Here is a 22,545-nt window from a genome sequence, read left to right as displayed (position 1 = left end):
CAGAATTTTTGGTGGGATTTGGTGGGTAGAAAGTTGTAAATGGGGTCATCTGTAAAGATAAAGATTAGAAACTCCTTCCCTTGGAGAACTGAAGTGTGAAAGAAACTGTGATTTTTTTTTTTGAAAGCTTAATACCTTTTTCACTTCTAAAAGCTTTCATAAAGAATCTTTTCCTTCCATTGTTAATAATTGCAGGAAATAGTGGGAGCTCCTACGATTTGGTCAAGGATTTTTAATTTTGTATTTCCCTTTGCAGTTGCATAGCTCACCTCCTACCTTCGGAATAGACAGTAGCCTAAAGTCTGATAGAGCTTCCCAAACCATGTTTACAGAATACTGTACCAGTGGGGACATAATTGGAGAGCTGAGCTGTCTGCTTAAGCGTGAAATTGAATATACCGCCATCTGTGAAACTATTTTACAGGTAAGAAACTGGTTGTGTCTATATTGTGGGCTATTAGTTAATTCTTCCTGAAGTAAATAAGGAATGCCAGCATCTTTTCTTCCTTGGGGTTCTGATATCTTATGCAGTCGCGCACCCAGCTATTGTGACGTAGTATTGACTAGCTGAGAAGAGAATTAGTGTCTCCCGTCCTGGCTGGGGATCTGGAGTGAGATATTTTGACCTCTTCGTGTCTTAGTGTCCTTGTTTATTAAGAGAGGGAATATCTAACTTTTGACGTTATGAAGATTAGGAAAATATCTAAGTGAAGTGCCTGGAACGTATAGGCACTCAGTGAAGGACCACCGTTATGAGAGCGACATTTCTAAAGAATACTTGCTTTTAAACTCCCTTTCTTCCATTTTTCACTAGCTTAAGTAAGAAGGTATCTATTCAACAAATAAGTAGCCTGATATTCCACTAGATGTGGGGGATTCAAACAGAAATGAGCCAGAGTTGCTGCTTACAAAGAATTCTCCTGCTTTTGGGACGGTTACATGCAATCGAGCCCGGTCCAGAGTTTTTACGGGTGTGTGAGACAGAAGGCAATGTTGCTTTGTATACTGTTTCATTTCCAGAAGAGGGCAGGAGGTATAATTTAGTCACAAGGCTGAACTGAAGTCATTGAAGTTCATGTAGCTTGAATTCTGAAAGAGCAGTCCTCCTTATTCAGGGAAGTTGACCTCTGGAAATAAGTACTGTGGATCAGCCTGTGGCCGGCATGCCGGGTCCAAGAGCACCTGGCTCCGGGGATCCCCAACAGACCAGTTTTGGCCACTCACCGCTGACAAAATCCAATGGTAGAGACACGAGTGGGGGTGAAACAAGAAAGGAATTTGTTTCAGGGAGCTCAACAGTGGGAAGACAGCTGACTAGAAGCTGAAAGACTCTTCAACATGCTGAAAATACTTCAGGTTTAGGAAGTAAGGAAAATGTGGGGCAAAGGTGAGTGACTGCGTGCAGGTGGGCAGTGAAGGTCAAATTGATCACTGTGTTGGAGTCACTGGCAGGGTCTTGCTGGCTTAAGGCAGTCCTTACTGCTTGTGGAGATAGTTCCCTTCCCATCTGGAGATGCTTTGCCCTCAGGGTCTTCTGCCTGAGCCAAGAGACAAGCTGGAAAGAAAAATCCAAAATGGAGGCAGCTGAAGTCCTCTTTTGAGCCTCCTTCACCTACTGTGGCAATCAATAAAAATAGATAAGTTCGTGTGGCTTAGTTTGTCGATCTTAGGCTCATGAGCCATATTCTTTATCATAGCTCTTGACTGCTATAAATTTCCCTGGCTATTACTAAGTGTATGCTTTAATTCAACTGTAAATTTTATTAAAACAATTTCTCCATAATTCAATGCTTTTAAATGGGGGAGCATCAGAATTGTACTAGATATGATAGTACTAGGGGAAGATTAACTCTTACAGGCAACTCGTTTTCTGATAGCCTTGTAATTTAGTTCTGAATCAAGTTTGCTGCTTGATACCTATGGTTTTAGGCCTGCTTTATCTCCCTGGAGGACTTGTATGAAGGTTTTGATGTCTTCTGGCCATCCTTGGAATATAAAATATGGCTAAAGCTTGCGCTCAGTATTGCCTATCAGTATTTTGAATCAAGTCTCACTGATGAGGTAAGTTAAATGATTCAAGTATGAATGAACTTTTATTTACTTTTTACAAAATGCATTTCATATTTTTGAGACAGAGAAGGGAAGGTTGTGTCTGACCTTCTAAAATTAGATTCTATGGGTTCCTGGCTTGCTCAGTTGGAAGAGCATGTGAAGCGTGTGACTCTTGATCTTGGGATTATGGGTTTAAGCCCCACGTTAGGTGTAGAGAATACTTAAATAAATAAAATTTAAAAAAAATAAAATGAGATTCTAGAATTTTAACCACTCTTGTCCTGGCTTCCTGCAGATCTTTAATCCTCTTGTCACAGCTAATTTTCCAGGCTACCTGCAGTCACATCTTTAAAAAAAAGGAGTAGATTCAGCAATTATTAAATAAGTAGATTCCCAGGAAACAAATTAGCATTAATCGGAATGAGTTAATGAAGTTTGGTGTTTATTCATTGTGTGTGTGTCTGGGCTTTGGCATTTTTAAAAAGATTTTATTTGTTTATTTGAAAGAAAGAGAGCACAAGCAGGAGAGAGGAACAGAGGGAGAGGGAGAAGTAGGCTCCCCAGTGAGCAGGGAGCCCAATGCGGGGCTCAATCCCAGGACTCCAGGATCATGATCTGAGCCAAAGGCAACTGCTTAACAAACTGAGCCACCTGGGAGCCCCCAGGGCTTTGGCATTTTTAAAAGAAGCCCCCTGGGTGTTTCTAATGTGTATCCAAGGATGGGAACCACTGCTCTAGATTCTGTGAATAGAGAATAAAAGAGGAATAGCAGGTTTCCGGAGGAAATAATGATCCCTTTTCACGAATATGCAGAAACATAATGACTTCTGCTTTCAAGCTCAAAATTCCCAGCATTATGAGACAATCTGTGTAGGCCCAGGTAGATGCCAATTGAGTTTCCTCTTTGGGCTCAGTGCCTGTTGGCTTTTCCCACGACCTGCATGAGGACTGTTTGGGGGGGTGTTTATTATAGTCTACTCTACCTATGTTAATATAAATCTCCTGCCTCTACAAAATCTTTATTCAAAAGACTCTTTTACAAACTTTCTCTAACAAGTAGTGGCTCAAGTCTGTTCTTGGGTTGTTATTTGAGCCCCTATTATAAGTTAGGAACTGGGGAAGTGACAGACCTGGAGTTCAACAATATTCATTGCATTGAGAAACTGGATACGAATGTTGGGTTAAAAAATTAGCATGTCTCAGGAGAATGAGAAGAGAAGTCACAGAGTGGGAGAGCATATTTGCAAAAGACACATCTGATAAAGGACTGTTATCCAAAATCTACAAAGAACTCTTAATACTCAATAATAGGAAAACAAACCACCCAATTAAAAAATGGGCCAGGTTTCTACCTCCCCCCGCCTCCGCAAGTGCCCCTCCAGCTGCACCAAGCTCTCTCAGAGCTCCCAGCTCCTACTAAGCTAGCGCCCCTGATGTCTCTCTCCAGCTGTCATCATGATCATCGACCGGGACTTCATCAGCCATGATGAGATGTTCTCCAACATCTACAATTTCCAGGAGATGAGGGACAGGCTGGGCCTGGAGGTGGAGGGGAAGATGGTCAGTAGGACAGAGGGTAACATTAATGACTCGCTCATTGGTGGAAGTGCCTCCACTGAAGGCCCAGAGGGTGAAACTATCGAAAGCACAGTCATCACTGGTGTTGATATTGTCATGAACCATCACTTGCAGGAACCCAGCCTCACAAAAGAAGCCTACAAGAAGTACATCAAAGATTGCATGAAATCAATCAAAGGCAAACTTGAAGAATAGAGACCGGAAAGAGTAAATACTTCTTTTTTTTTTTTTTTAATATTTTGTTTGTTTATTTGAGAGAGAGAGAGAGACAGCCAGCGAGAGAGAGAACACAAGCAGGGGGAGTGGAAGAGGAAGAAGCAGGCTCCCAGCAGAGGATCCCAATGTGGGGCTTGATCCCATAACGCCGGGATCACGCCCTGAGCTGAAGGCAGACGCTTAACGACTGAGCTACCCAGGCACCCCCCCAAAAAGAGTAAATACTTTTATAACAGGGGCTGCAGAACAAATGAAGCACATCCTTGTTCATTGCAAAAATGACCAGTTCTTTATTGGTGAAAACATGAATCCAGATGGATTCTGGACTGGAATCTGTTGTGACCCCCTGTATGATTTTCTTTAAGGATGGTTCAGAAATGGAAAAATGTTAATGAATTTGGCTATTACTTTGAATGTATCACCTGTTGTCATAACCGGCTGCTGCTCTTCTTCCGCATAACACCAGGACTTAGACAAATGGGACTGCTGTCATCTTGAGCTCTTCATTTATTGTGACCTTGATATATTTGGAGCAGAAGCATTGTTTTTAAGGAAAAAAAAAACATGTCATGTAGGTTGTCTAAAAGTAAAATACATTTAAGCTAAAAAAAAATAAAAAGGGCCAAAGATCTTAACAGATATCTCACCAAAGAAGATATATAGATGGCAAATAAACATGTTCTACAATCGTATGTCCTCAGAAAAATATCACAATGTGATTCCATTCCGCACCTTTTAGAATAGCCAACATTTGGAACACTGACAACCCCAAATGCTGGTGAGGATACGGAGCAGCAGGAACTCTCATTCATTGCTGGTAGGAATGCAAAATGGTACAGCCACGTGAGAAAGTTTGGAGGTTTCTTACAAAACTGAACATACTCTTACCATATGATCCAGTAAATCAGTATCATTGATATTTATCCAAAGAAGTTGAAAACTTGGGGTACCTGGGTGGCTCAGTTAGTTAAGCAGCTGCTTTCTGCTTGGGTCCTGGTCTCAGGGTCCTGGGATGGAGCCCCGTGTGGGGCTCCTTGCTCACCAGGGAGTCTGCTTCTCCCTCTGTCCCTCCCCTCCCCCCTGCTTGTGCTGTCTCTCTCTCTCAAATAAATAAATAATATCTTTTAAGAAAAGGAAGTTGAAAACTTATGTTCATGCAGAAATCTGAACACAGGTATTTTAGCGGTTTTATTCACAATTGCCAAAACTTGGGAACAATCAACCAAGATGTCCTTTTGTAGACAAATGGATAAATAAAGTGTGGCACGTACAGACAGTGGAATGTGATTCAGCGCTAAAAAGAAATGAGCTATCAAGCCATGAAAAGACACGGAAAAAACTTAACTGCATATTATGAAGTGAAGGAAGCCAATCGGAAAGGGTTCCACACTGTATGATTTCAACGACAGGGCATTCTGGAAAAAGTAAAACTATGGACACAATAAAGAGATCAGTGGTTGCTAAGAGTTGGGGCAGGAGGAATAAATAGACGGAGCACAGAGGATTTTAAGATGGTGAAACCACTCTGCATGATACTATGATAATGGATACACGGCATTACACATCTATCCATAAAATTTACAACACCAAGAGTGAGCCCTAAAGTAAACTATGGACTTCGGGTGATTATGCTGTGTCAGTGTAGGCTCATCACTTGTAATAAATGTACCACTCTGGCGCGGGACGCTGATAATGGGAGAGGCTGTGCCCGTGTGGAGGCTGGACTCTATGGGAAAGCCCTGTACCTTCCTCTCAATTTTGCTGTGAACCTAAAACCGCTCTAAAAACGTTGTCTTAAAAAATAGCATGTTGTACTAAGGAAGTCATGTTTCTTTCACTAGGTGGCAATAATTTCCAGAAAAATTATAGCAGAAGGGTAAAAAGATTTAGATTCTTCTCTTTGCTTTGCCTCTTTGTGAGAAGTGGGACACATTTAGTATGTCTAGTAAGAGTGTAGTATGAAACTGCAGAGGAGAGAATTAGGACAACAGGTCGAAATTGTATGGAGTTAGATTTGACTCAATAATAAGGTGAATAACCTTTCATTTTTTAAAAAGATTTTATTTATTTATTTGAGAGAGAGAGAAAGTGCGTGTGCACACTAGTGGGGGAGGGACAAAGGGAGAGCGAGAAGCAGGCTTCCCACTGAGCAGGGAGGCTGACCCTGGGACTCAATCCCAGGACCCTGAGATCATGACCTGAGCTGAAGGCAGATGCTTAACAGAACCCAGAGAATCTCTATTTAACACTTTGGCTTATTTCCTTCTAGTCTTTTCCCATCAAAGTAGCCGCCAATTAAGACTTTTTAGAACCCTGAAAAGGGGGATTAGAACCACTGATAAGCTTATACTGCAACCCTTTCTCTAAACCGTATAACTCAAAATTTACATGCATTTAAAGACCAAAATAGCTTTTTTTTTTTTTTTTAGATTTTTCTCCTTCCAAAACTTTAGATATTTGCTAGTTATCTTGTTTTTCATGACCCAGCTGAGCTGGTGCTCTCAGCAGTTAAGTGTTCAGTTTGCCCATTAGGGACCCAGGTCCGAGGGCTGGGCCTCGTAGTTGTGCATGGAGAAATTCAGAGTGAGGTCACTGTCCAGGAGATTCCTACCATGGGACTGACCTCTAAGTGCTTGTATTCGTTTGCTGGAGATGCTGTAACAAAGTATCACAAGCTGGGTGCTTAAACAACAGAAATTCATCGTCTCACAGTTCTTGAGGTGATAAATCAGGTGTCAGTAGGGTTGGTTCCAATTAAGATCAATGAGGGAGAGAATCTGGTCCAGGCCTCATCCTTGGCTTGCAGATGACTGTCTTCATCTCACACGGAATTCTCCCTGTATGTGTGTCTGTTCCAAATCTCTGCCCCCACCTTTTTTTTCTTTTTTTAAGATTTTACTTACTATTTGTGAGAGAGAGAGAGAGAGAGAGAGCACAAGCAGGGGGAGTGGCTGTCAGAGGGAGAAGCAGGCTCTCCGCTGGGCAAGGAGCCCGGTACATGATTCGATCCCAGGACCCTGGGATCATAACCTGAGCCGAAGGCAGATGCTTAACCAACTGAAGTGTCCCTCACTTCCCCCTTTTTAAAGAAGCTCTATGCCCAGTGTGGGACTTGAATTCATGAACATGATGAGATCAAGAGTCATGTGCTCTACTCACTGAGCCATCCAGGTGCCCCCAAATCTCCCTTATTTATTTATTTATTTATGAGAGAGACTCCCTTATGTATATATGTATGTATGTATGTATGTATGAGAGAGAGTGTGCGTTAGAGCACAAGCAGGGGAGAGGCACAGGGAGAGGGAGAGGGGAAGCCAACTCCCGACTGAACATGGAGCCCCACACGGGGCTTAATCTCCCGACCCAGAGATCATGACCTGAGCTGAAACCAAGGGTCAGATGCTTAACCGACTGAGCCACCCAGGCGCCTCCTCCCCCTTTTTTTTTTATTAATGATTTTTTTTATTATATTATGTTAATCACCATACAGTACATCCCCGGATTCCGATGTAAAGTTCGATGCTTCTAGTTGCGTATAACACCCAGTGCACCATGCAATACGTGCCCTCCTTACTACCCATCACCAGTCTATCCCATTCCCCCACCCCCTCCCCTCTGAAGTCTTCAGTTTGTTTCTCATAGTCCATAGTCTCTCATGTTTCATTCCCCCTTCTGATTACCCCCCTTTTCTTTATCCCTTTCTTCCCCTACCGATCATCCTAGTTCTTATGTTCCATAGATGAGAGAAATCATATGATAATTGTCTTTCTCTGCTTGACTTATTTCACTTAGCATTATCTCCTCCAGTGCCGTCCATGTTGCAGCAAATGTTGAGAATTCGTTCTTTCTGATAGCTGAGTAATATTCCATTGTATATATGGACCACAGCTTCTTAATCCAGTCATCTGTTGAAGGGCATCTCGGCTCCTTCCATGATTTGGCTATTGTGGACAATGCAGCTATGAACATTGGGGTGCATATGGCCCTTCTCTTTACTACGTCTGTATCTTTGGGGTAAACACCCAGTAGTGCAATGGCTGGGTCATAGGGTAGTTCAATTTTTAACTTTTTAAGGGACCTCCACACTGTTTTCCAGAGTGGCTGTACCAACTTGCATTCCCACCAACAATGTAGGAGGGATCCCCTTTCTCCACATCCTCTCCAACAATTGTTGTTTCTTGCCTTGTCTATCTTTGCCATTCTAACTGGCGTAAGGTGGTATCTCAGTGTGGTTTTGATTTGAATTTCCCTGATGGCTAATGATTTTGAACATTTTTTCATGTGTCTGTTAGCCATTTGTATGTCTTCATTGGAAAAGTGTCTGTTCATATCTTCTGCCCATTTTATGATTTGTTTATTTGTTTCTCGTGTATTGAGTTTGAGAAGTTCTTTGTAGATCTTGGATACCAGTCCTTTATCTGTGGTGTCCTTTGCAAATATATTCTCCCATTCCGTGGGCTGTCTCTTAGTTTTTTTGACTGTTTCCTTGGCTGTGCAGAAGCTCTTTATCCTGATAAAGTCCCATAAGTTCATTTTATCTTTTATTTCTCTTGCCTTTGGAGATGTGTCGTGAAAAAGGTTGCTCTGGCCGATGTCATAGAAGTTGTTGCCTATGTTCTCCTCTAGAATTTTGATGGATTCCTGTCTCACATTGAGGTCTTTCATCCATTTGGAGTTTATTTTTGTGTATGGTGTGAGAGAGTGGTCAAGTTTCATTCTTTTGCATGTAGCTGTCCAATTTTCCCAGCACCATTTATTGAAGAGACTGTCTTTTTTCCACCGGATGTTTTTTCCTGCTTTATCAAAGATTAGTTGCCCAAAGAGCCGAGGGTCCATTTCTGGGTTCTCTATTCTGTTCCATTGGTCGATGTGTCTGTTTTTGTGCCAGTACCATGCTGTCTTTGTGATCACAGCTTTGTAGTACAGCTCGAAATCCGGCATTGTGATGCCCCCAGCTTTGTTTTTCCTTTTCAACAGTTCCTTGGAGATTCGGGGCCTTTTCTGGTTCCATACAAATTTAAGGACTATTTGTTCCAGTTCTTTGAAAAATGTCCTCGGTATTTTGATCGGGATAGCATTGAAAGTGTAGATTGCTCTGGGTAGTATGGACATTTTAACTATGTTAATTCTTCCAATCCATGAGCATGGAATATTTTTCCATCTTTTTATGTCTTCCTCAATATCTTTCAAAAGTGATCTATAGTTTCTAGCATATAGGTCCTTTACGTCTCTGGTTAAGTTAATTCCAAGGTAACGCATGGTTTTTGGTGTTATTGTAAATGGGATGGATTCCCTAATTTCTCTTTCTTCAGTCTCGTTATTCGTGTATAGAAATGCAACTGATTTCTGGGCATTGATTTTGTATCCTGCCACCTTACTGAATTGTTCTATAACTTCTAATAGTTTGGGAGTGGATTCCTTTGGGTTTTCCATATAGAGTATCATGTCATCTGCAAAGAGAGACAGTTTGACTTCTTCTTTGCCGATTTGGATACCTTTGATCCCTTTTTGTCTTCTGATTGCTGTTGCAAGGACTTCTAGTACTATGTTGAATAATAGTGGCGAGAGTGGGCATCCTTGTCGTGTTCCTGATCTTAAGGGAAAGGCTTCCAGCTTTTCCCCATTGAGAATAATGCTTGCAGTAGGCTTTTCATAGATGGCTTTTATGAGATTGAGAAATGTACCCTCTATTCCTACACTCTGAAGGGTTTTAATCAGGAAAGGATGCTGTATTTTGTCAAATGCTTTTTCTGCATCAATTGAGAGGATCATATGGTTCTTGAGTCTTTTCTTGTTGATATGATGTATCACATTGATTGATTTGCGAGTGTTGAACCATGCTTGCATCCCAGGTATGAATCCCACTTGGTCATGATGGATAATCCTTTTAATGTACTGTTGGATTCTATTAGCAAGGATCTTGTTGAGGATTTTGGCATCCATATTCATTAGAGAAATCGGTCTGTAATTCTCCTTTTTGAGGGGGTCTTTGCCTGGTTTGGGGATCAAGGTAATATTAGCCTCATAGAATGAGTTTGGTAGCTTTCCTTCTGTTTCTATTTTTTGAAATAGCTTTAGGAGAATAGGTATTATTTCTTCTTTGAATGTTTGGTAGAATTCCCCAGGAAAACCGTCTGGGCCTGGAGTTTTATTATTTGGAAGGTTGTTTATCACTGACTCAATTTCTTCATAGTTAATTGGCCTATTTAAGAAATCTATTTCTTCCTGTTTCAGTCTTGGTAGTTTATAGGTTTCCAGGAAGGCCTCCATCTCTTCCAGATTGTTTAGTTTTTTGGCATATAGCTGTTGATAAAAGTTTCTAATAATCCTTGCAATTTCAATGGTGCTGGTCGTGACCTCTCCCTTTTCAGTCATAATTTTAATAATCTCAGTCCTTTCTCTTTGTTTTTGGACAAGTTTTGCCAGTGGTCTATCAATTTTATGGATTCTCTCAAAGAACCAGCTTCTAGTCCTGTTGATCTGCTCTACTGTGGTTCTGGTCTCTAATTCATTGATTTCTGCTCTAATCTTGGTCAACTCCTTCCTTGTCAGTGGGTTAGGCCTGTCCCTCTGTTGCTGTTCCAGTTTCTTGAGGTGAGAATATAGAAACTGCATTTTAGATTTTTCTATTCTTTTGAGTGAGGCTTGGATGGCTATGTATTTCCCCCTTAGGACTGCCTTTGCAGTATCCCATAGGTTTTGGACCGTTGTGTATTCATTCTCGTTGGTCTCCATAAATTGTTTAATTTGTTTTTTGATTTCCTGGTTTATCGAGTCATTCTTGAGCAGGATGGTTCTTAGCCTCCAAGTGTTTGAGTTTCTTCCAGGTTTTTCCTTGTGGTTGAGTTCCAATTTCAGAGCGTTGTGGTCTGAGAATATGCAGGGGATAATTTCAATCTTTTGGTATTGGCTGAGACCTGTTTTGTGTCCCAGAGCATGATCTATTCTTGAGAATGTTCCATGGGCATTTGAATAGAATGAGTATTCTTTGGTTCTGGGGTGTAGTGTTCTATATATATCTATGAGGTCCAACTCGTCGAGTATGGCATTCAAAGCCTTTGATTCTTTGCTTAGTTTTTGCCAGGGTGTTCTGTCTATTTCTGATAGTGGGGTGTTGAGGTCCCCTACTATTACTGTGTTCTTATCTATATGTCTCTTTATTTTGGTTAAGAGTTGGCTTGTGTATCTTGCTGCTCCCCTGTTGGGGGCATATATATTAATAATTGTCATATCCACTTGTTGAATACTTCCTTTAAGAATAATATAGTGCCCTTCTGTATCTCTCTCTATGGCCTCTAGTTTAAAATCCAGTCTATCTGATATGAGAATTGCTACTCCAGCTTTCTTTTGAGGTCCATTTGCGTGGAAGATGGTACTCCATCCCCTTACTCTAAGTCTGAATGCATCTTTGGGTTCAAAATGAGTCTCTTGTAGACAGCAAATGGATGGGTCATGTCTTTTTATCCAATCTGCAACCCTGTGGCGTTTTATGGGAGAGTTTAAGCCATTTAGATTGATAGAGATTATTGACAGATATGATTTTAATGATGCCATTTCTCTTTAAAGTCTTTGTATCGGTTGTGACTTGCTGCTCTGTATCACTCTTGGGGCCTTTTTACCTTTATAGAGCCCCCCTTAATATCTCCTGTAGGGCTGGTTTCGTGGTTACGAAATTGGTTAATGATTGGCGATTTTGGAACGTCTTTATTTCTCCATCAATTCTGAATGACAGCTTTGCTGGATAAAGGATCCTTGGCTGCATGTTTTTCTCTGAAAGAGCTTTAAAAATGCCCCCCCAAGCCTTTCTCTCATTCCAGGTCTCTGTAGACAGGTCTGACGTAATCCTGATACCTTTGCCTTGGTACGTGAGAAATTTCTTTGCCCTGGCCGCTTTCAATACTGTATCCTTGGATCTAATATTTGCGAATTGCACTATGACATGCCGTGGCGTAGGTTTGTCCTGGTTGAGCTTGGATGGGGTCCTCTCTGCCTCTTGGACACGAATGCTTGTTTCCCTTGCTAGATTAGGGAAGTTTTCAGCTACAATTTGTTCAAATATCTCTTCTAGACCTCTGTTTTTCTCCACCCCTTCAGGGATGCCGATGATTCTGACATTGGATCGTTTCATAGAGTCAGTAATCTCCCGTAATCTACATTCGTGGGCGTGGATTTTTTTAAGACCAGCTTCTATTTTCGTTTTTTCTTCTACTAACCCATCCTCCAATTCGCTAACGCGTTCCTCTGCCTCGGTGACCCTGGCCGTCAGAGCCTCTAGTTTTGACTGTATTTGGCCCACTGAGTTTTTAATTTCTGTCAGATTCGCTCTCATTTCTGCCCTTAGGGATTCTATATTCTCAGCAACGCTTTCTCTGATGCTTTTTTCAAGTTTACTCATCATCTTGACCATTGTTGCTCTGAATTCCATTTCTGATAATTGGGATACATCCATATGTATTAATTCTGTGGCCGAGGCCAATTCTGTGGCAGAGGCCACAGACTCATTATCTTTTCTTTGCTGGGGGGGACTTCTCCTTCTCGTCATTCTGATGAAGAGAGATTGCAGGGTTGTCCAGAGCCCAAGTGTTGACTGGGACCCAGGCCGTGCGCCCTTGTTTTATAGAGATCTTAGGGATGTGGGCTTCTTCCTTAAAGAGTTTATTTATTTATTTGAGAGAGAGAGAGACAGTCAGCAAGAAAGGGAACCCAAGCAGAGGAGTGGGAGAGGAAGAAGCAGGTTCCCGGTGGAGAAGCCCGATGAAGGACTCCTTACGGAGCGTTGTGATCACACCCTAATCCGAAGACAGGTGCTTGGTGACTGCGCCACTCAGGCGCTCCGGGTTGTGGGCTTCTTGATTTTTCAGCCTGCCTTCTGGGGGAGGGGCCTGCCTGCCGGTACTCAGAAAACCCTGTTTGGGTAGAGTCTCTGTGTCCCTTGCGAGGGGGGATGGGGATGGGCACCCTGTGAGCCGGTATTTCCGGGCTTTTGTTCTCTGGCGGCTTTCCCTGGCGGTTTGCTATGCCTCTTCTGAGAGAGCAGCAGCGGCTGAAATTCAGCCTCTGTCTCAGAACAGAGGGATCGCGGATCGTTCTCCACTGATGTTCTGGCCACTTTAACTCTGTTTCTGTTGGTGCTGCTCAACCCTGCAGCATCCCGGGCTGTGCGCCCCACACCCGGCGTCCCAGCCCTCACTTCCAGGGCCGGCACGTCTCTGTCCTTTGTGTTTCCAACCCCGCCAGCCGCCAGCCGCCCCGCGCGGGCTCCCGGAGCTCCCCGTCTCAGTCTGGTGTCTCACGGGTGCTGACCGCGAGTCCACCTGCTCCCCCGTGCAGGTGGCCCTCCAGCCGCCAGCCGCCAGCTGCCCCTCGCACGCTCCCGGAGCTCCCGGTCTCAGCCCCGATCCAGTGAGCACACCGGAGCTCCGGAGCTCCGTGAGATGCTTGGTGGCGCACGCTCCTGGCTCACGGACTCAGTCTGCTGTTTCCAGAGTGCGGGTCCGCGGTCCGCCTGCTGCCCGGTGCAGGTGGCCCGCTAGCCGCCCTGAGCGCGCTCCTGGAGCTTCCGCTCTAAGTCTGCTGTCTCGCGGGTGCCGTCCGCGAGTCCGCCTGCTCCCCCGTGCAGGTGGCCCGCCAACCGCCAGCCGCCCGGCGTGCGCTCCCGGAGCTCCCGTTCTCAGTGTGCTGTCTCAAGCGTGCGGGTCCGCGGTCCGTCCGCTCCCCCGTGCAGGTGGCTACCGCTTCCTGGCGCCCTGACACGGCGGCTCCCTCCCCCTTCTGTTTAGCTTCCGATATCTGTGCGCGGTTTCACGGCTCCCCGCTTTGTACCTCGATACTCAGCGCTGGAGATGTTCATTTGTAGAGATCCAGATGTATCTTCCTGCGTCTCAGGCTGATTCCATGGATGTTCCTGCTGGTCTGGTACCTATCCAGCTCAACTCAGGGGACCGGTTGAAATAGGGGTCCCCTACTCCTCCGCCATCTTAACCCCTCTCCTCCTCCCCTTTTTATAAGGACACCAGTCATATTGGATTATTTGCCCACCCTACTCCAGTATGACCTCATCTTAACTTAAACAATTATGTCTGCAATGACCCTATTTCCAAATAAAGTCACTTTCTAATGTACTGGGGCTCAGAACTTCAACATAAGAAATTTAGGGGGGACACAACTCAGCCCATACATAATATCTTCCTTCCAGCTCTAAAGACTATTATACTGAGCTTTGAAGTGTGACTCAGACTCAGTGTGTTGCTTTGTTTTGTTTTGGCTTTTTGCTATTGTTCGTTCGCTTGCCCAGTGGTGTGTTTGCTTACTGCCAGGTAAAAACAAATCCACAAGGCATAGCTGACCACCCTGCTGAGGCTTATTGAGAGCTCATGCAAACCTGTAAATCAGGCTGGGCATCCATAACCAGGGTCACTAGTAGTAACAACATAAAAACTCTGAGTTCATAATCTTGTCTGAGGTCATTCTGAACTCATTCTGTCTGTTGGTCCTAGGGTCTAAATGCCTTTTGGCACCCTCAAAGAACTCAGCTCAATCAGTGAATTTGCTTTCTTCTTGATTCCGTGTGTCATTTGGCATGATTTATAGAAAAAAAATGTAATTTTATTGTAGGACTTAGACTTTCAGAAGTGTGTGGCATTCAATCTGGCATACGTGGAGACTTTATCAAGCTATAATGAAATGACTATTGATAATGTGACCATGAAATTCGTTATTATTGTGTACGGCAGTGTCATTGATACTCAGACAGAGGTACCATATCTTGCACCTTGCATTTTGCCGAAAACCTGTGAGCAGGTAAGGACAGTTATTTCTAAAGAGTCATTTGCTTTCCCTGGTGCCCCACAAGTGACTTGAAAACTCAACTGACCACCTTAAAAAGAAATGTAACCGGGAAGGACCCTGCCGTTCTCACCACCTTTAACAAAACAGTCAAAACATGCCCAGGGCTTCTGTACCGTTAAGCAGTTTGTGCCCTACACAGGAGTGTAACCCAGGGGGCACAGGGGGCTGGAATCCACCTGCTCTCTGCTTGCCAAGCCATTTGCCCTGGAGTGGGGCTGTGCCTCTTGAGGGATGGGGGTACATTTGTCCCTTTTGTAGCATTCTTATCTTTGTATCTCTCAGTAATTCAGAGGATGACGGTAATCTAAATGCTTTTCTAATAGAAAATGAAAATCTCTTTAGCTTTGAAGCTAGGGGTGAGGTGAGGCAGGGAACAGCAGGAGCAATGCTCAGAGTTTGGTTTAAGACACCAGGGTTTGGAATCAGGCCTACTTGGGTTTAAAGTAGTGTGCCCACTAGTGTGTGAGCAAAGGCAAGCTGCCTTCTGACCCTCCGTTTCCCATTAGTGCGATGAGGCTAATAGCAGCGGCCATCTGGTAAGGCTCTTGTGAGGATTGAGGGAGATGGTATCTGGTCTCTAGAAATGAGAGTTAAAATTGTTACTTGTACACTACTTGCCTTCTGGGAGGGCAGATTTTGGCTGTACACAGGGCAAAAGTTCTAAGAAAAGAAGACAGTCCTGCCACCTGGGAAGCCTGAGCCCTTGAACATCAGCGCAGGGGTACAAGTAACTCTGTGGATGTTGGGGAATTCCCTGTTTTCCAAAGTGGGAATGTCTGGTCTGGTTACAAGTAAGGTGTAGAAAGTTCCTTTCTGATGTCTATAAATATGCAAAAGATAATTTTCCGGTCCAAGACTTCTTGAAACAACTTTTATTTTTTAAAGATTTTATTTATTTATTTGACAGAGAGACAGCCAGCGAGAGAAGGAACACAAGCAGGGGGAGTGGGAGAGGAAGAAGTAGGCTCCCAGCGGAGGAGCCTGATGTGGGGCTTGATCCCAGATCGCCGGGATCACGCCCTGCGCCGAAGGCAGACACCTAACGACTGCGCTACCCAGGCACCCCTTGAAACAACATTTTTAAAGGGGGTTTGAAATGAAAAAGATGGAGAGCTTAGGCTGGAAGCCCAGTTCTGGGTTTTGGCTTATTTCTTATATTCTTTGAAAACTTAGGAAGGAGGCAGCTTAGAGATCAAAGGATGCTCTTCTGACTAATTTTGACTTTTTCCCTTTAGGTTCAGGGAACTTCAGATTTAAGCAAACTGCTGGTTGTCCAAGCATCCAAGCCTGCCAAAAATACTGATGACTCCAAAGTCATGGGTAAGAGGTAGCCCATTAGTGATAGGAAAACCATGCAAAATTCAGTTAATTCTAAGAAAAAGACTTGAGGGTGTTGTGTGGGTTTATTATCAGTCCCCATCTTTGGGCCCACCCTGGCTGCCATATTGCTTCTGGCAGGTCATCTACCAGAGTCTTCCAGATGGCTTCCAGGCGGCTCCTTTCTCTCTCATGTCCCTTCCTTCACACCCTTGCTGGTAGAGAGCAGCTTCTATGTTGTACCCTGTTCCAGTCCTGGCGGGCCGGAGTCACAGAGTGCTGTTGGAGGCAGAGTAAGAATGGGGAGGGCAGAGACTCTCTCACAACGGGTCCAGGTGGGGACGGCTGGTGTGCTCCCAACAACCAAAGGAAATATGGAACCTGACCCATGCTCTTTGAATATTCCAAACCACAGTCGCAGCCACAACTCAACTGTCTTGCCTGAAGGGCACTTTGACAGTTACTAAGTAATTACAGTCACTAAATGTGTATTAGGGCCCCACCGCATGTGTCATAGTGCTAAGCAGAACACTGACAAGATGAGGTAGGAAAGCCTTGCTCTAGAGAAAATGCATTCCCTTCTTTCATTTAATGCTTAGTACCCCTGGTCTACAGCTGTGTTGTCATCTCCCCAACTGCCCCAGCTTAAAAACAGTCATCCTTAGTATGTTTTTCCAACTAGCACCATCCTGGCGTTTCCAAGTCACGCGATCGGCCAGCTTAGAGGTCATGCAATTCTTCATGAATTGTTAATTCGGGGAGGCGGGGTTTAAATGATTTCAAATTGTGTGCAGAAAGTGACATTTTATTAATAATTTTATATCTAATTTCTCATTTGCACAATTCTTATAAAATGCAGCCCCACTGTGTGCTGGGCTCTGTGCCCAGTGCTAGATGGGGAGCAAGCCAAACAAGGTCTCTGCCCTTGTGAGGAGGAAAGACATTCAATAAGTAATTCCACGTCTCCCCTAGAAGCAAATTCAACCTCAGTCGTTGCTGTGGCTTAGTTTCTAGGGTCTGTTCTGGGGTCATATGCAGCACCCGATTTTGGGGAGCCCCCTCTGCTCCAGGTTTCCTGTTCAAGCTGGTGAACACTGAAGGAATCCTTACTCCAGCCCTCAGAGTCTTCAGTCTGCCACTCTGCAGCTTCCACAGCTCTCTTGGGGCATGGGAGTCTATATCAGGGTTTGGACTTCAGGGCCTAGTGTCAACCCCCTTGGGGTATCCTGAGGGGCACTGAGTCAGAGATCTTAGCACTGCCAGGAAGCAGGACACAGGTCCCCACTGGTCCTGGGCCTGTAGGCCTCTCTCCTTCTTTAGTCTCTCTGCAATCAATCATTTTTAGATGGATGGTACTATATCACTCTGTATTCCCCAGTGAATTTGGGACAAAAGTCACATGGTAGGCTCATGGACTGGATTCAGCCAGTGCACTGGATTTGATCCACCTACATGTTTTGTTTTAAAAATTTAAAGTAAGTTGCAGGAGTTTTAAAGATGGTGGAAGAGTAGGGGACCCTATTTCAACCAGTCCCCTGAATCGAGCTGGATACATACCAGAACATTCTGAACACCCATGAAATCAGCCTGAGATGTAAGAAGATATATCTGGATCCTACAAACAGAACATCTCTGGCGGTTGGTCTTGAGGTATGAAGCGGGGAGCCAAATTCTGCAGGTGAACATCGGAAGATAAATGGAAGGGGGAGGGAGCCTCCGTGAATTTATGCTGGGAAGACAAAAGCCTCCTGTGCTGGGGATGTGGCACAGACTCACAGGCCAGTAGCGGCGGGAAAGGATTTTAGGACAGCCCCCCAAACTGAAAGCTGGAGCTACCGGGGCATGGGTGAGAACTGGGGGCAGCTGGCGGTTTTAGAAGCACAAAGGGCAGAGATGTGCCCAGCTCTGGGAGCGAGGGCTAGGAGAGCTGCTGTGGGGTGCACAACCCAGGACGTTGTGGGTTTCTAGCAGCACAGACAGAAATGGAGAGAGCGCGGCCTGGAGAGCTCAGCAGAGGTTTGGATATAGTCACTTCTGCTCTGACTCTCAGAAGAGACATGGAAAGTCACCAGGGAAAGCTGCCAGAGAACAAAAGCCCCCCAAAACCGGTTTTCACTGAGCCCATCCCTCCTCCTCCCCACAGGGGGCAGGGCAACTCTGCCCAAACAGGATTGCCTGAGTAACAGCACGGCAGACCCCTCCTCCAGAAGGCAGGCTGGAAGAACAAGAGGCCCACATCCCTAAGGTCCCTATGAAAGAGGTGCATCTTGCTTGAGTCCTGGTCAATAATTTGGACCCTGTACATTCCTGCAACCACACCTCATCAGAATGACAAAGAGGAGGAACCCCCAAAAAAGGAAAGAAACGGAGACTGTGGCCTCTGCCCCAGAACTAATGGATATGGATATAACCAAGATGTCAGAAATGGATTTCGAGTAACAATTATCAAGGCGATATCTAGGCTTAAGAAAAACATCAACAAAAATATAGAATCTCTAAGGGCAGAAATGAGATCTAATCAGGCCGAACTTAAAAACGCTATGAATGAAATGCAGTCTAAACTGGATGCTCTGACTGCCAGGGTAAACGAGGCAGAAGAACGCATTAGTGAGTTAGAGGATGAGATGATAGAAAAGGAGGGAAAAGAGGTGGCATGGGAAGAATGAATCCAATTTCAAGAAACTAAGCTGAGGGAGATTACTGACTCAATGAAAGTTCAAATATCAGAATTATCAGGTTCCCCGAGGCGGTGGAGAAAGAGAGAGGTCTAGAAGATATATTTGAGCAAATGGTAGCTGAGAACTTCCCTAAACTGGGAAAGGAAACAAGCATTCGTGTCCAAGAGGCAGAGAGGACCCCTCCCAAGATTGATGAGAACAGACCGACCCCACGACATATAATAGTATAATTTGCATATCTTAGATCCAAGGAAACAATCTTGAAAGCGGTGAGGGGGAAGAGATTCCTTATATACAGAGGGAGGATCATCAGAATAATGTCAGACCTGTCCACAGAGACCTGGCAAGCCAGAAAGGGCTGGCAAGACGTATCCAGGGTACTAAGTGAGAAGAACATGCAGCCAAGGATACTGTATCTAGCAAGGCTGTCATTCAGAATGGATGGAGAGACAAGAAGCTTCGAAGACTGGCAGAAACTGAAAGAATATGTGACCACCAAGCCAGCCCTGCTAGAAATATTAAGAGGGGTTCTATAAAAGGAGAAAGACCCCAAGAGTGATACAGAACAGAAATCTACAGAAACAATCTATAAAAACAAGGACTTTGCAGGCAATATGATGACATTAAAATCATATCTCTCAATAATCACCCTCAATGTGAATGGCCTAAATGCTTCCATGAAACGGCACAGGGTAGCAGATTGGATAAAAAAACATGACCCATCCATACGCTATCTACAAGAGACTCATTTTGAACCTAAAGATACCTCCAGACTGAAAGTGAAGGGATGGAGAACAATTTTTCATGCCAACGGACCTCAAAAGCTGGGGTAGCAACTCTTATATCAGACAAATTAGATTTTAAGCTAAAGACTGTAGTTAGAGATACAGAAGGGCACTATATCATTCTGAAAGGGTGTATCCAACAAGCGGCTCTAACAATTATAAATATCTATGCCCCTAATGTGGGAGCAGCCAACTACATAAGCCAACTGTTAACCAAAATAAAGAGACATATTGTTAATAATATGTTAATAGTAGGGGACCTCAACACTCCACTTTCAGCAACAGACAGATCATCTAAGCAGAAAATCCACAAAGAAACAAGAGCTTTGAATGACACACTGGAGCAGATGGACCTCATAGATATATACAGAACATTCCACCCTAAAACAACTGAATACTCATTCTTCTTGAATGCACATGGAACTTTCCCAGAATAGACCACATACTGGGTCACAAATCAGATCTCAACCGATACCAAAAGATTGAGATTATTCCCTGCATATTCTCAGATGACAGTGCTTTGAAAGGAAGTGCTTTGGAAGTCAATCACAAGGAAAAATTTGGAAGAAACACAAACACTTGGGAGCTAAAGACCATCCTGCTTAAGAATGTTTGTGTCAACAAGGAAATTAAAGAAGAACTTAAACAATTTATGGAAACCAATGAGAACAAAAGCACATTGGTCCAAAGCCTATAGGATACTACAAAGGCGGTCCTAAGGGGGAAATACATAGCCATCCAAGCCTCACTCAAAAAAATAGAAAAATCTAGAATACAGTCTCTATATTTATACCTTAAACAACCAGAGACGGAACAACAAAGGAGGACTAAGCCACACACGAGAAGAGAATTAAGATTAGAAAAGAGATCAATGAATTAGAAACCAGAAATACAGTAGAGCAGATCAATGAAACTAGAAGCTGGTTCTTTGAAAGAATGAAAAAGATCAATACACCACTGGCCAGACTTATCCAAAAGAAAAGAGAAAGGTCCCAAATTAATAAACTTATGAATGAAAGAGGGAGAGATCACAACTAACACCAAGGAAATAGAAACAATTATTAGAAATTACTATCAACAACTATATGCCAACAAATTAAGGAACCTGGAAGAAATGGATGCCTTTCTTGAAACCTATAAACTACCAAGACTGAAACAGGAAGAAACTGACAACCTAAATAGACCAATAACCAGGAACGAAATTGAAGCAGTGATCAAAAACCTCCCAAAAAGCAAGAGTCCAGGGCCTGATGGATTCCCTGGGGAATTCTATCAAACATTCAATGAAGAAATAATAGCTATTCTCCTGAAGCTGTTTCAAAAAATAGAAACAGAAGGAAACTTCCAAACTCGTTCTACAAGGCCAGCATTACCCTGATCCCAAAACCAGGCAAAGACCCCATCAAAAAGGAGAAATACAGACCAATATCCCTGATGACTATGGATGCCAAAATTCTTAACAGGAACCTAGCTAATAGGACCCAACAGTACATTAAAAGAATTATCCATCACGACCAGATGGGATTCATCCCTGGGATGCAAGGCAAATCAATCGGTGTGATAGATCACATTAATAAGAGAAGAGACAAGAGCCATACGGTCCTCTCAATTGATGCAGAAAAAGCATTTGACAAAATACAGCATCCTTTCCTGATTAAAACTCTGCAGAGTGTAGGGACAGAGGGTACGTTCCTCAATTTCATAAAAACCATCTATGAAAAGCCCACAGTGAATATCATTCTCAATGGGGAAAAGCTGAGACCCTTTCCCTTAAGATCAGAACCATGACAAGGATGCCCACTCTCGACACTATTGTTCAACATAGGACTAGAAGTCCTTGCAACAGCAGTCAGACAACAAAAAGAAATAAAAAGTATTCTAATTGGCAAAGAAGAAGTCAAACTCTCTCTCTTCGCAGATGACATGATACTTTATATGGAAAACCCAAAAGACTCCACCCCCAAATTACTAGAACTTACACAGCAATTCAGTAATGTGGCAGGATACAAAATCAATTGCTGTCTTATACATTAACAATGTAACTGTAGAAAGAAAAATTAGAGAATAGATTCCATTTACAATAGCACCAAAAACCATAAGATACCTTCAAATAAAACTAATCAAAGAGGTAAACGATCTATACTCTAGAAACTACAGAACACTGATGAAAGACATGAAGAAGACACAAAAAGATGGAAAAACATAGCATTCTTATGGGTCGGAAGAATAAACATTGTTAAAATGTCTATGCTACCCAGAGCAATCTATACTTTCAATGCCATCCCGATCAAAATACCAAGGCCAGTTTTCAAAGTGCTGGAACAAACAATCCTAAAATTCGTGTGGAACCTGAAAACCTCCTGAAACACCAAGAAGATGTTGAAAAAGGAAAACAAAGCTGGGGCATCATGTTGCCTGATTTCAACCTGTATTACAAAGCTGTGATCACCGAGACAGCATGGTACTGGCACAAAAACAGACACATAGATCAAAGGAACAGAATAGAGACTCCAGAAATGGACCCTTAACTCTATGGTCACCTTATCTTTGACAAAACAGGAAAAAACATCCAATGGGAAAAAGACAGTCTCTTCAATAAATGGTGCTGGGGAAAATTGGACAGCTATATACAGAAGAATGAAACTGGACCATTCTCTTACACCATACACAAAGATAAATTCTAAATGGATGAAAGACCTCGATGTGAGATAGGAATCCATCAAAATCATAGAGGATAACATAGGCTGTAACCTCTTTGACATCGGTCACAGCAACTGCTTTCATGACACATCTCCAAAGGCAGGGAAACAAAAGCAAAAATGAACTTTTGGGCCTTCATCAAGATAAAAAGCTTCTGCACAGCAAAGGAAACAGTCAATAAAACAAAGAGGCCCCCCGCGGAACGGGAGAAGATATTTGCAAATGGCACTACAGATAAAGGGCTGCTATCCAAGATCTATAAAGAACTTCTTAAACTCAGCACCCAAAAAACGAATAAGTCAAAAAATGGGCAGAAGGTATGAATGGACACTTTTCCAATGAAGACATACAAGTGGCTAACAGACACATGA

General features: G+C 43.4%; 1 protein-coding gene and 1 pseudogene across 1 annotated transcript in view; both read left to right on the top strand.

The window, feature by feature from the left end:
• SLC9C2 (solute carrier family 9 member C2 (putative)) overlaps positions 1-22,545 on the top strand; it is a 104,189-nt gene that overhangs the window by 78,576 nt on the left and 3,068 nt on the right. The window contains exons 22-25 of the mRNA XM_034666750.1: positions 257-424; positions 1,930-2,061; positions 14,461-14,646; positions 15,930-16,014. Coding sequence (XP_034522641.1) covers positions 257-424; positions 1,930-2,061; positions 14,461-14,646; positions 15,930-16,014 — 571 coding nt within the window. The remainder of the gene's footprint in view (positions 1-256; positions 425-1,929; positions 2,062-14,460; positions 14,647-15,929; positions 16,015-22,545) is intronic.
• Positions 312-4,238, top strand: LOC100469237 (annotated as a pseudogene).

This window comes from Ailuropoda melanoleuca, chromosome 8 (genome assembly GCF_002007445.2).
Source record: "Ailuropoda melanoleuca isolate Jingjing chromosome 8, ASM200744v2, whole genome shotgun sequence".
In the NCBI taxonomy this organism is placed as follows: Eukaryota; Metazoa; Chordata; class Mammalia; order Carnivora; family Ursidae; genus Ailuropoda; species Ailuropoda melanoleuca.
The sequence above is the reverse complement of the archived record's forward strand: the minus strand, read 5'-3'. Positions and strand labels throughout refer to the sequence as shown.